A 13,122-nucleotide genomic window follows, 5' to 3' on the forward strand; every position below is an offset into this window, starting at 1 on the left:
ACAAAAGCACATAGCAGATGGGTCTCCATCTTACGTTTACTAATCTTGTCTCCATCTGATTAATGCTTATCACTAAATTGTTTTAATTCGCTATCATAATCAACAATCCATCACACCTATCTTTGTTTATTCCTTTAATCACCACCCTACATCTTGCATATTATCCCTAATATTGATCTACCCATTTGACCATGATTGCCAATAAAACACAAAATTATATATACCCATTTATATTACATTACTATTCTTATATTTAGTTTGACTAGAAGCTCATCCCATGAGAGTTTTATTTTCTTATTAATTATTATATATTTTTTTATGTATAAATGATCTAATGGATCAAAGTAATATTATAAACTATATAGTAGGAGTAACTTTCTCTATCGAATAACATTATTTAAATTGGTGATAACTTTTATAATGAAGAAAACGAGACTTCACGCTCCCCATATCTTTTATAAGTCGTGCGAAAAGCCAATCAGAGCAGATTTGATTGGCTCAATTATTATAATTTGATTTTATAGAAAATATTTGAAATATAAAAAATAGTATAACAATGCATCCTTAAATCTGTGTAAATTAATCTGAAAATGTTCTTAAAAGAAAAAAAAGAAAGGCTATACGTTCTGATAAAGTAAAAGATTAGGAAAAATAGAAAAAGAATGGTAGAACAATTCTTTTTATGGGTTCTAATCTACACCCACCTTTCCATGTGATTCCACGTGTATATGCTATCCATCCATTCCATACACATAACACATATCCCATATTTCATATACGTACATCAATTGTATACTTAATTTAGAGAGAGGTTTGGTCTTAATTTCTAATAGTCAACCTATGAGGACAAAGAGACATAAAATTTTCATTATCCCAAAAACCAGATTCGTTACTCTCTCTACTACATGTATATATTTTCTTTCTGTCATTAATACTCAGTCCCCACACACACAAGAAAAGACCCAACATATTTACTCACTTTCCTCAGCCTCCCCAATACTTTCAAGAACACAGGCCTCTCTCTCTCTCTCTCTCTACACGCCTACATTGTATTATATCTTCAATATTTTAATTTATGCTCAAGCAACTTGGAGAAATATGGGTTTTGGAATTTCTGATCATAGTGTTTGTAACACAGGCCTCGGTCTAGGGCTAATTAGCTGCTGCCATGACAAGCAAGAAAAGAATTGTTCTCAATCAGATCATCTTCATCAAGAAAAAAAGAAGAAAATCTCTTTAAAATATGATCATATGTTTCCATCTCTTACATTAGGCCCTCCGTTTGAGGCTTATACAAAGATCGAAGCAGATTTGCAGCCGCAAGCGTCGTCTCCTAGTGCAGTATCCTCATTTTCTAACTCAAGTGTCAAGAAAGAGAGAGAATTTGGAGGTGGTGAAGAAGTTGAGGTTGAAAGAGTCTCTTCAAGAATTAGCGATGAAGATGAAGAAGGAAGCCCTAGAAAGAAACTTAGACTTACCAAACAACAATCTGCAATTTTAGAAGACAGCTTCAAAGAACACAGCACTCTCAATCCTGTACGTATATTTCCATTTTTCACCGTCTTTATATCTATCTATCCATCTATCTATATAAAATATTGACCACGTTATTTCTTTTTCTGATTTCTTATCAGAAGCAAAAACAAGCCTTAGCAGAACAACTGAATCTCAGGCCACGTCAAGTAGAAGTTTGGTTTCAAAACAGAAGAGCCAGGTAATAATTTTTAAAAATATTTTTAATCATTCCTTTTTATTTTGTTCCTCAAATATGACGAGGATTTGAATTCATAATCTCAAGGTTGATCTGTTAAAGAACCGTAATTATAAAGCGAGAGCTTCTAAATTAAAGTGCTGAGTGTTTCTTTAATGAATTCTTAATTAATTAGAGCATGTTAATTATTTTACTAATTTGGATAGGACTAAGCTGAAGCAAACGGAAGTAGATTGTGAGTTACTGAAGAAATGTTGCGAAACATTAACAGAAGAGAATAAGAGGCTGCAAAAGGAACTCCAAGAACTTAAATCTTTGAAACTGACTGCACCATTATATATGCAGCTGCCGGCAGCAACCCTCACCATGTGCCCTTCTTGTGAGAGGATTGGCAGTGGCGGAGATGGCGGCGGCTCTTCTTCCACTAGCACTTTAACAGTCGGACCAAAACCTCCTCATTTCTACACTACTGCATCTTTCACCCACCCATCAGCTGCTTGCTAAGCACAATAATCTAAATCTAAGTGAGGCCTTAACACAAGTATTATTTTTGTTTATGGCTTCTGTGTCATATATAATCAATTAAGGGCTAGTTAATTAAACTAATTTTGTAGTCTCATATCCCTCTTTTTCTTATGTACACATGGTTGAAAAGTCTTTAACAAAATTTCTATTAATGAATTTTACTTAGTTATTTGTATTAGAATCTTGATTTCCATATTACGGAGAATTAAATTATTAATGCTGCTCTTCCAAGCCATTTCTTGTATATATGATTATGAGAATTGAGAATTAGGTTTAATTAATTATGGGAGAAAGGTGAGTTTGCTTCAAGCTTTAGTCTTGAAGGCAAGTTGATAATACACTAGGAAGGAATATTATTCTTGGAAGGTGTGGTATTCTTGTTTGGAGGATTAACTGCCTGCAACTGCAACTGTTACTTTCTTCTACCTTCGATAATTGATTAATGACGCATTTGATGATGTCATATAACTGTCCCTGTTCGAAGGAGAATTTTAGTAAATAGAAAGTTCATTTAACTAATTAAGAATGTCGAAGGGATCTGACTTGTTGTGGTACATTATATTAGTGGAATCTGTTATAATTACACAATCAATATTTGATAATTATAATATAAAATAAAAACAGATATATGTGTATTTTTATTGGAGAAAATTAACCATTTTTTAATAAGTAATTTTTAAAATATATAATTTATTATTTCTTTTCCGAGAAGGATAACAAAAATTAAGAATTTATTTGAAGTGATGGAGTTTAAATATTATCTTGTAGATAATTGATTCATGGAATTAGTTAATTTCATAATTTATAAAGTGGGATTTTCTCAATTTTGTCATTTTTAATAATAATAATAATAATAATAATAATAATAATAATAATAATAATCGAATTTAGAACACTTAATATTTATTGTATAAAACAGCTTTTATAACTACATATTTTATTTTCCACCAAACAATTGAATATAAAATTTTATAGATTTTACAATTAATCATTTTTACATTCCATAAAGTTTATGAAATGTATAGATTTCATGTTGTGGAAATCCTTCCATCAATTCTGGCAAGCGGCATTCAATTGAATCCGCTTATGTCATGTCAGTTTAATGATTAGGATGAATCTCATTGGATACTCATATAGAAAGTCTGTACTTAGATAGATCGCTATGCTTTTTATTTTTGTTACTCTTTCCATTTTTTTTTTTTTAAATATAGTAATCCTAAATTTTATTTGTTTCTAAAAAATAATTTATTTAAATAAAATTAAATTTTTTGATATTTCGAGCGTTTGGAAAAAAAATATTTTTCTAGTTAAATAAAAATTATTTCTAAAGAAAATGACTTATTATAATCTTATAAATATACATTTTTAATTTATTAATTATCACTGCCCACGAGCCACCGTTAGCCACCACCGCTGATCATTCTTGAAATTACAATTTTTATCATTTTTTGAGAATTTTTTTCTCATGTTTAACAATAAAATTTTTAAATATGAAATGTTTATAATTATAAATATTTTTACATTCATAAAAAATTAAAAATTTTAATAATTTTAATTAATTATCAACATTGTAATTCAAAAAATGAGAAACATTAAAGGAAAATAATTTTCTTTAAAAAAATATTATTAAAAATTAAGTTATTTTCTAGAAACAAATGAAAAACGTTAATCTTGACCTGAATAATCTGCTAAATGCTACTTTATTGATGTGAAACAAAGTTAGCATGACACATTTACAGTTTCTTTTGTCAATTAATGTATTAAATTATATCAAATTTGTATGGAAAAATATATTCCAAATTATAATTCAAAAATTAGCAATTAAAAGTTTATCAGAGATGTCAACTACTTCGGTTGTTCCAATCAGCTATTAGCAAATAAAAAAGAGTTTAAATACATAATATATGTAGTTGCCATCAAAAATATCTTTAAGAAGCTCCATTAAATTAATTAAAACACCCATATCTACCATAAGTAGGACGTATAACTACTTGCAAATTATACTTGTTAAATATAGTGATTTACAATATTAATACGCAATTCTTTGCCAATATAAGAACATTATCTCTGGAATTTACGCATCACATAATAGTTAATCGCTTATATTAAACCAACTAAAATTATTATAAAGCCCCAAAAACTATTTAAAAGAGACCAACAGTTGACGATACAAAAAAATAATAATACAAAAAATAATAAATATTATGGGATTCTGAACTTCAAAATCGACTTTATAACGTTTATAAAGTATTTGATAAATCAAATTTTTCATAAATTGAACTATTTATTTTGTTAAAATAAAAATTAAATATAATACAATTTTTTTCGTGAAAAAATTATATGGGTTATTGAGCGAAACATACACCAACTACGGCCAAAAGAGCACAGAGCCGATGAGGACAAAGGGCAAAGTTACGAGCAGAAGGGGTTACTACCAATGTTATTTTGTGTTGTCTAATGTGTAAATCATAGATTTTTGTCTTCTTGGCAAATTGGCTTACGTGATTAATTAAACTACATAAATTTCAAAACTAGATGACAAAGGAGAATCAAACAAGTATAACTAAAGGTATCAATCCTAGATAAAGCCTAGTAGAAAAATTAGTTCGCTAATTATCATAACTAGAAAAATTATTATTTGATAAATTAATGATGATGACTTGACGTCCTTGAATTATCCACAAATAATTTTTCTTCTTCTTTCTCTTAGAATTTTTTTTTTTTTTTAGCGTCATATATCTATTTATTCTTTCAGTCGCCGCCTCATTAATTTCTAATTAGTACAATTAATTAATTATAATACATTATAAAAAATTGTCATTAAGGAACTCTAACTGTTGTTCTGTTATTACCAACTTCATTGTCAATATCGATCTCAACAATTCTTTGTAATTTATTTATGCATGTAAGTGTTTTGCAATTTATATTATAAGGTAGGTCATTTTCGATTTCTGTGTTTTGAAGAAGCATATATCTGTCTACGAGTCTCGATTATTTTAGGTTCGATCCATGAACAAGTGTAGGTAAGTTTTACTTATTATAATTTAGAATTGGTGGGATAATTGTATTGGTCTCATGGGTCTATTTATCAAATTAGATTAAGTTTTAGTGTGTTCTGCAGATAAGATTTTTTTTTTAAAAAAAAAACAGAAATGGCCTATCTATAGGGTCGATGTATAAATAAAGGTTTTAGAAGACATAGCATGCAAATACTATAAAAATGTCAATGGATTATCTTATCTAACTAATTATGATCAGTAGCACTAATAATGCAGATTGTGACGATTAAGAAATTTGGAACTTTCCAGGCAAAGAAAGTAAACAAATCCAGCAATTAATGATAAGAAAAAAGAATAATTTAACTGTCACCATTTTCTCTCCTCTGTGTTCACATTAGACTAGACAGAGAGACACAGTGCACTGAAGATTTAATGCTTGTCACTTCAGTTCTCGTGTGAAATGCATTTCTAGCTGATAGTGATATTGATTTTTTTATCAAATATCCCAAATATCAAAGTCCAAGCTCAAAAAAATCATTTCAACAAAATTGTCTTCTCGAATCCATGAAAATGTTACAAGAAAAAGAAATTTTGTCCATTTTTAGTTGTTATAGGGTATTTGGGTTGCTGAAGATATACCGTATATTCAAACTCAATTAATGTTTGCGTTCTATTAATATTTGAAATATTGAGATCAAACGAGTTCGAGCTTCGCTTATTTATTATTCGTAGTTTTTCTTTTTTTAAAAAACAATAATAATAATTTCCAAGTTCAAACTATAGCTTGTGTATAAACTCTTTAACTCAGATATTCATGAATTTCGTTTCAAAATCCAAAATTTGGCTTGGAAAAGTTATTTAGCAGGTCAAGTTAAACTTATTAAATTTATTGAATGTTTGAAGGAACTTTTTCCGAGCTGAATCTTGAGAAATTTACTAATGATTTGAAAACAAAAATCTCAATAATAGTCATCTGTGACTTCTTGTAGGATATGATATAGATCATTCTGAATAAACATTTTATCAAGTGTAGTCTTCTTTTTGTTTTATTGGTTAAGTAGCAAGAGCTGCCATTTGCTGGTTTTTTATGCAGAATGTGGCTTTATCGCTGCTGCAATTTTTTTCGCAGCGTTTCACTTTGGTTGCAGCTTCAAATTGTAACCCTCTCAAGCTTGCTTTACTAATAAAATTTTTAAATCCTGCCTAAGAGAAAAGGATGGAAGCTATAAAAGTTTTTAAGTCTTTGACCTTTTAGTTGTTTATATTCTAAAGCTACGTTTGGTAAGCCATAACGCAATATAATAGTAATTGCAATGCATGAATATCTTTGTAATGTCCTAAACACCTTGTATTGGATCGGAATGAATATGATCACAGAATCTTATAATTTAAATTTACCATAATCACTAAATTTTATTTTAAGTAAAATTTAAATTTTGATTCTATTTCAACAAAATCGTTTTTTTTTTTTTTTTTTTTTGGTAAATTCACTAATAAGGGGGAAAAAAATGACCCATAGCGGAAATTAGGCAGTACTGATATAGACTTGCACAAAAAAGCCTTCAGAATAGAACAGCAAAATAGTTTTTACCCACCAACAAAATTTTTTCCTCGGTCGAAAACCAAAATTAAATTTTATAAATTTAAATTATAAATAATATTTTATAAAACAAATTTATTTATATTAAATCATTCATACCAACGAATATATGGAAATGACTCTTATTATATACACTTGCACGTAACCTTGCAGAAAATGCAAACACAGCACACTGAGAAATCAAGATTACAAACCTCTCTCTCTCTCTCTCTCTCTCTCTCTCTCTCTCGTGTTAACAGTTTTCTCTTTACATACAAAGCACTTCAACACTCCTAAGATCATATATCTAAGGAAGTGATGCACGATAGCTAGAGACTGGAATTCCATCTTCAACATACGGGCGATGGTACCGACGAAGATTATGGCAATGACATTTCATATAACATAAAATATATATATATATATTGTTATCATTTTAGGTTCTAGAGCATAGCCTAATTAAGCTTTCTCCAATAAAATATAACATGAACATGAGTAACAGTTTCCATGTTATAGACCTGAACACGAAAACTAACACTATATTGCTGCTCATGGACCTAAACGATACGGACCATCACCCATGTAGTGACCATCCATATAAAGAGCTGCATTTTGTGGATGTAAACCATCCATCACCATGAATTGCATATCTTCCGATGGTTTCCAATGCCGTTTTCTTTGATTTATGAACCAATTATTTATTTGTTTTTGGTCCAACCCAGTTGATTCTGCCAGCGCCACCTTCTCCGTCTCCTAATAGTTATAACAGGCAAGCATATTAATATATAGCAATATAATTATTTGACAATTTTTCAGTAAAAGCTAGCACCTAATGCACTTACAGAAGGATATGGCCATTTGTAGTGTAATTCCCACCAGCTAAGTAGCTTCTGCCTTGCCTCTTTGGGTAGTTTCCCTTTCTTTTTTTTCTTGGAAAGTTCCTGCTTAAGACTGCTTAAGTAACCACTGTATTTCCTCAATAAGTGGTTCTTTAGTTCACGATCCTCTGCCCTGGGATCAATCTCGGGGAGTTCTGTTTCACCTCCACTGTTGTCCTGGTCCTCTTCAGATGAACCTACACCCTCAGACTTCTCATCTGTGCATTTCATGAATTTAGAAAAAGAAAATTTTAGAAGGTACATATATATGCTCAAATAGAACTCAAAAAGCAATAACAATGTCCAATTCCAGCCTTAATAGTAAGGAAAAGAGTATGATCTATCACTTGGAAATTTATGCTATAAAAGAGTCGGGCGCAGTATTTTTATGCATCCACCCCCACTTTTTGAAAACAGCAATTCTACAAATAATTCTGCCAGAGCTCTCCCTCTCACATTCGATTCTCATGATCATGTTTGAAATTAGAGACCAATTCCTTTCTTCACTGCAATACGGTATCCATATGGCTGAATACCTCCTACATAAAATTTTTTGGAAAAATTGCTTCCATACATCAGAGATTATAATGGCCTAAACTTTTCCCTTGCTTTTGATTCTATATGAACAACTGCAATGTAAAAGTATCTCTCCAAGATATAGTAGTTCAAAGGTACTCGAGCTTGACTATTTCTTAGCCACAGCGTAACATTCTTTCCTGCTAAATTTATACATTTTATGTTGTCAATATACTGCTACAATCAAATTTATATAGTGTCATAAACCAATTAAATAAAATAGAACCTCCTAGCATATCTCGTTTCTTCAATTAAGTTTACCAAGTGGTGAATATTAAATACACAAGCTATTCCCAGAACAAAATGACAGAATTCTAGTGTTTTCCTTGTCAGCAACATTCCTTTTCAACAGTGTACTCATTGCTACTCGCAGCCTAGCAAGAAGGATGGTTCAGCTTTTACCCTAAATCGAGAATCATAATGCTCTAAATGACCATGTAAATCCCAGGGAACAGGCCTCAAAAAGTCCTTTGACAGCCGAAGAATTATATACTACTTTTTTTCCCCCAAAATTCCAAAAGTTCAGAATCAATATAACAAAAGCTCGATAAGTAATTGAACATCAGAAAAATGTACTAGCAAGTTAACATGGCAGAATATACAAGCCTAGATGAACAGGAACTAGATAAATAAATCAGCCTAAACCCAAAGTCACAATGATTAAAATTAGAACATGTGTATCATTGCGCTCGAAATATTACTAAGTAATTGACAGTGAGCACATTGCCCATGGCTTTTAGCAATCATCAAGTCAATGCTGGGAAACAGCATAACAGCTAAGCACTGGCTTCTATAACGTGTTTAAAGGCAAAGTTAAAGCTCCTTTTCTCTATGTGCATCATCTTTTTCATAGACATGTCGTTCACTTCACAGAAATGCAGAGATAGTAATTAGGCAACACATGTCAATCAGCAGTAACTCAACTAACATAAAGGGGGGAATATTCGCTGTGGTATCAAAGAATTGAAGTGCTGTAAAAGAGAGGGAAAAAAATACATAAACAAAGAAGCTGAAGGCTTGCGGGTGAAAGATACAAGAATGGAGAATAAGTAAAAATATTGCTGAACTAATCATATATTCGCATATCAAATGAGAGTCAGAAATTGTTGTCGATGTTCGAATGATGTAAATATTTTTCTATTCAAAGAGAAAATAGTTCAAATTTGGTAGTTACAAGGGAATATAACCTAGACGATATACTACACTTCCAAGAATATGTAAGGAACCTGTGCTCCTCCTTTTATTTCTACGGCCACTGAATAAGAATATTGCTATCGCAAAATTTTGCTTTAGTTGTTGGACTAACAATTGCCTACTCTCATTTTAAAAATATTCCACTAATACATTTTTAATTGGCAATCCATTTCTGATTCCAGTTTAACGTTGTGAAAGGAAAACAATTAACAAAGTACAGATAGAGCTACATATTGGCAGTATCCATCAAAATGACAATCTACACATGATTCTTAATCAAACGTAAAAGACAGAAAGAATCAATCAAGCATCTTAAGTCCTCTTTGACAGTTCAAGGCAAACATAATTATCTATTTATATCGGTATCCTGACTATACTATGTAAGCACCAACATCATTATGATAATAGCCAGGTTCATAGACATTGATCCAGCTTCAAATTTATAGTGATACAATGATAGAGTGACTTATGAACAGTTAAGAAAAACTAATGAAGAATGCGAAAGCTATATATTTACAAAAGAGAAATCAAGAATTAAGTTCAAAGCCATATATGGGCATCATTTTACATAATAAATTAATCAGATTTTCATGTTTAATTGCAAATAACTTGAATTGACCCAAAACGAAAAAACTTAGAACAAACCTTTTCTAAGTAAAAATTTCTTCATTGTAAACAGAAACCATGCTTTCATATGAATCAAAATTCAGTGCCATTTTCTCCCAATCTTTTGCTCTCCCTTCCTCACCTTCCCTTCTCTATCCTCTCCTCTCCACTTTTGCTTGTTTCCAAATAAGTGTACTAAGAGTGTTTGAGTGAGCCTAAAACTGACCAGACAGACTAAAAACTTAAGTAGAATCGGCAGATAAAGATTATTTAAAGATGAAAAGAAAAAATATTGGTTAGTGAACAAAAAGGAGGAAAAGGGTGTGAAACTGTGACTGAGCGGATAAACAGAAATTTAAAAAAGAAATAGTCTGACAAATCCGTACAGGCTAAATGGGGGAAGCACATATTTGAACGGCATCCAAGGTTCTTCGATTTACAAATCTTTTAACTCAAACTAAAATTAAATAAACTAAAATAAAATTCCACTTCCACATTAAAAAAAAAAAAAAAAAAAGGAAAGAACAAATTAGAAAATAATAATAATAATTCCATCCATCTCGAGGTGGTATATGTACATGTATAGTATATCCCACAAACTTACAGAATCAAGATTTATTCCAAGAACTATATATATAAAATAAAAGTACCTAGACTTTAGCAACAAACCCTAATGAATATAATTTTGTCGGATCATTAAAATAAAAACTAATTAAAATCATTAATCTGGTCATGAACGTGAAATACCATAATTGTTTAGAACATATAAGTGCGTTTTGTCTTTGGTTCCTTTCATGTAGATTTAAGAAAGATTTATATATATATATATATATATATGGAACTAAATCCAAAGTTCTGCTTCTACTATAGACTCGTGATTAGATTAGGGTTTGTTAATGGATTACTTGTAACTGTACGGTCAGTCTTTTTCTTCTCATCCCCTTTCTTATTCCTCGTACAGTAGCTAAGGCATAACCTTGGTCAAAGTGTGTTTTGCTTGATAAGATTAGAAATAGTTAGTGAATGGAGAAATGGACTTCTGGTAAGGATTTTCTCTATGAAGTAATGGCCAGTAGGACTGACTACCAGTTCTTGAACCGTACCAGTCGGGTCAAGTTAAACCCGTCTCTGCAACAACTGAAACTTATTAGATTCTTCTGTTCTTTTCCACTCCAGGCAAGGCTAAGGCTAAGAAACCCTCTCCCTCCCTCCCCCTCCTCCTCCATTTAAAATAGTTCTATCTTCCTTACAAATTTTACATAAAAGGGTTTTCTATTCAGTAAGTGAAGTAGAAGGAGGGTAGAGACGAAGTACCGGAATTAAAGATCCGCAAGGGACCATTGCAAATCATATTTAGCTGCGTCTCGATTCTTCGCATGAAATCCATGGCTTCTTGAATGGGTCTGGTTAGTTCTTCCCGGTACTTCAGCAACATGTCACAATAAGCCTCCTGTTATCGATCATTCAATTAATTAAACCAATCAATAAACCCAAATACCAAATGCACTAAGATCTTGTGTACCTAATATAAATACCAATCAGATAAATGCAAGAATAGGCTAATCAATTAATTAAGAGCTGAAGGAATCACCATGAACTGATCTAATTCCGGGTCTTTCGAAGAATCTCTTGAAGTAACAGAAGAACGTTGTTTTGATTCAAACTCTTGACGAGCAGCTGCAAGCCTAGCTACAACTTCAGGCGGAGCTCCAACCTAGACATGATTAAACAGACAGTGAGAGAAAGGAATAAAGAAAGAATCGGTTTTGAAGTTGTCTTTTTCTATATTATGTAGCATAATTTTTAGTCGTTTACCTTTTGGCAATCCAAGAAAGCTTCCAAAAGGTTAGAGTACTGAGGATGATTAATAATTTTGGCTTTGATAGCTTCAACTTCAGTACTGGAGCCTTCGTTCCCTTGTTGATGATGACTAAGTGGTTGATGACCTCGTAATAAAGGATAATGAAATTTTTGAACATGTTGAGAAGTGCTAGCTTCTGTTTTCACTATAGGATGTGCTTCAGAATGAAAACATTCACTTGATTGCAGATGGAAACGACTTAAGGGCATCTGGGTTTGTTGATTACTAACGTTAGACCCACTACTTGTTCGTCCATATGGTGAAGAAGAAGAATTAGGTGCAAGAACCGGTGATGCATACAAGAAATTTCCTCTTGGAGTTGTGTTCCCATTTATTTGATTATACTCCTCCATTTCTTAACACTCCCAAAAAAAAAATTTGATTTCAAAAATACCAAAAAACCAAAAACCCTAAACCAAGAACTATAAAATACAGAAAACCCTAGAAAGTTTGGACTTCAAGGCATCCAAAATCCATAAGTTTCAATTTATGGTATCTGATTATATGAATTATTAAGAAGTTATGGATAAGTGAAATAAGGAAATGAAAATTTCAGTTTGGTATCTTAGGGAGGTCTTGAAGTGAAGTTGCACCAAGACTTGGACATGGTAGGAAAAGAAAGAGGGCAAAAGAGAAACTAGTAGATCAGAGAAAAACTTAAAAATAATAAATAATAAAGAAGAGATTGATCTCAAACGCTGCAAAGAGAAGCAGAAGACCAAGGTTAGAAAGAAAGAGTGTTAACTAAGCCGGAACCGGCAAGAGGGCTGCGTTTCTTAGGTGGGTGACAAGACTTTCTTTGATGGAAAAAGAAATATTTGAAAATTATAAAGGCAAAGAAGGCCAAGAGATAAGGCAACTCTATTCAAGATTTTTCTCTCTCTCTCTCTCTCTTCCTCCCTTTTTATTATTTATTATTTATTTCCCTTTCTTTCACGGACTTTCTTTTTATTTTCTGATTTTTTTATTATTCTGTCTTTATAGTAATGTTTTCATTTATTTATGGATTTTGAACTTGACGTTCTGTTCCTTTACTCGCTTTGGAGGAATAACTAACTATTCGTTTAACTAATTATTAGCCTTAGACACCTAATTGTAGCTTTAGCTTAGCTCCTTCTTTGCTTATTTCATTTGTCTTGACCACTGGGATTTGCCATTTACCTAATCGACGGCTATTTATAGCATGCCATTGT

The 13,122-nt window shown here is 31.5% G+C and overlaps 2 protein-coding genes across 2 annotated transcripts; one reads left to right on the forward strand and one right to left on the reverse strand.

Annotated features, from left to right (window-relative positions):
• Positions 1-922: 922 nt before the first annotated feature.
• On the forward strand, positions 923-2,417 carry LOC105630792 (homeobox-leucine zipper protein HAT22). Its single transcript, XM_012212751.4, has 3 exons — positions 923-1,536; positions 1,635-1,714; positions 1,918-2,417. The coding sequence occupies exons 1-3, from the start codon at positions 1,099-1,101 to the stop codon at positions 2,213-2,215; spliced, it is 816 nt and encodes a 271-aa protein (XP_012068141.1). The 5' UTR covers positions 923-1,098; the 3' UTR covers positions 2,216-2,417.
• A 4,526-nt stretch (positions 2,418-6,943) lies between these two features.
• KNAT1 (homeobox knotted-like protein) lies at positions 6,944-12,811 on the reverse strand. Its single transcript, XM_012212749.4, has 5 exons — positions 11,884-12,811; positions 11,660-11,782; positions 11,383-11,518; positions 7,657-7,910; positions 6,944-7,567 (listed from the first exon to the last, which is right to left on the reverse strand). Exons 1-5 carry the CDS (start codon positions 12,280-12,282, stop codon positions 7,364-7,366), a joined length of 1,116 nt encoding a protein of 371 aa, XP_012068139.1. The 5' UTR covers positions 12,283-12,811; the 3' UTR covers positions 6,944-7,363.
• Positions 12,812-13,122: the final 311 nt, after the last annotated feature.

Source organism: Jatropha curcas, chromosome 9 (assembly GCF_041381405.1).
Source record: "Jatropha curcas cultivar XTBG-Jc1 chromosome 9, XTBG_Jcur_1.0, whole genome shotgun sequence".
NCBI lineage: Eukaryota > Viridiplantae > Streptophyta > Magnoliopsida > Malpighiales > Euphorbiaceae > Jatropha > Jatropha curcas.

Coding starts and splice junctions, on each gene's coding strand:
- KNAT1 (XM_012212749.4), bottom strand. CDS start 12,282: ATGGAGGAGTATAATCAAATAAATGGGAACACAACTCCAAGAGGAAAT. Junction 11,519..11,659: donor CGGAATTAGATCAGTTCATG/GTGATTCCTTCA, acceptor GATCGATAACAG/GAGGCTTATTGTGACATGTT. Junction 7,911..11,382: donor CTTGCGGATCTTTAATTCCG/GTACTTCGTCTC, acceptor TGAAATGCACAG/ATGAGAAGTCTGAGGGTGTA.
- LOC105630792 (XM_012212751.4), top strand. CDS start 1,099: ATGGGTTTTGGAATTTCTGATCATAGTGTTTGTAACACAGGCCTCGGT. Junction 1,537..1,634: donor AACACAGCACTCTCAATCCT/GTACGTATATTT, acceptor ATTTCTTATCAG/AAGCAAAAACAAGCCTTAGC. Junction 1,715..1,917: donor TTTCAAAACAGAAGAGCCAG/GTAATAATTTTT, acceptor TAATTTGGATAG/GACTAAGCTGAAGCAAACGG.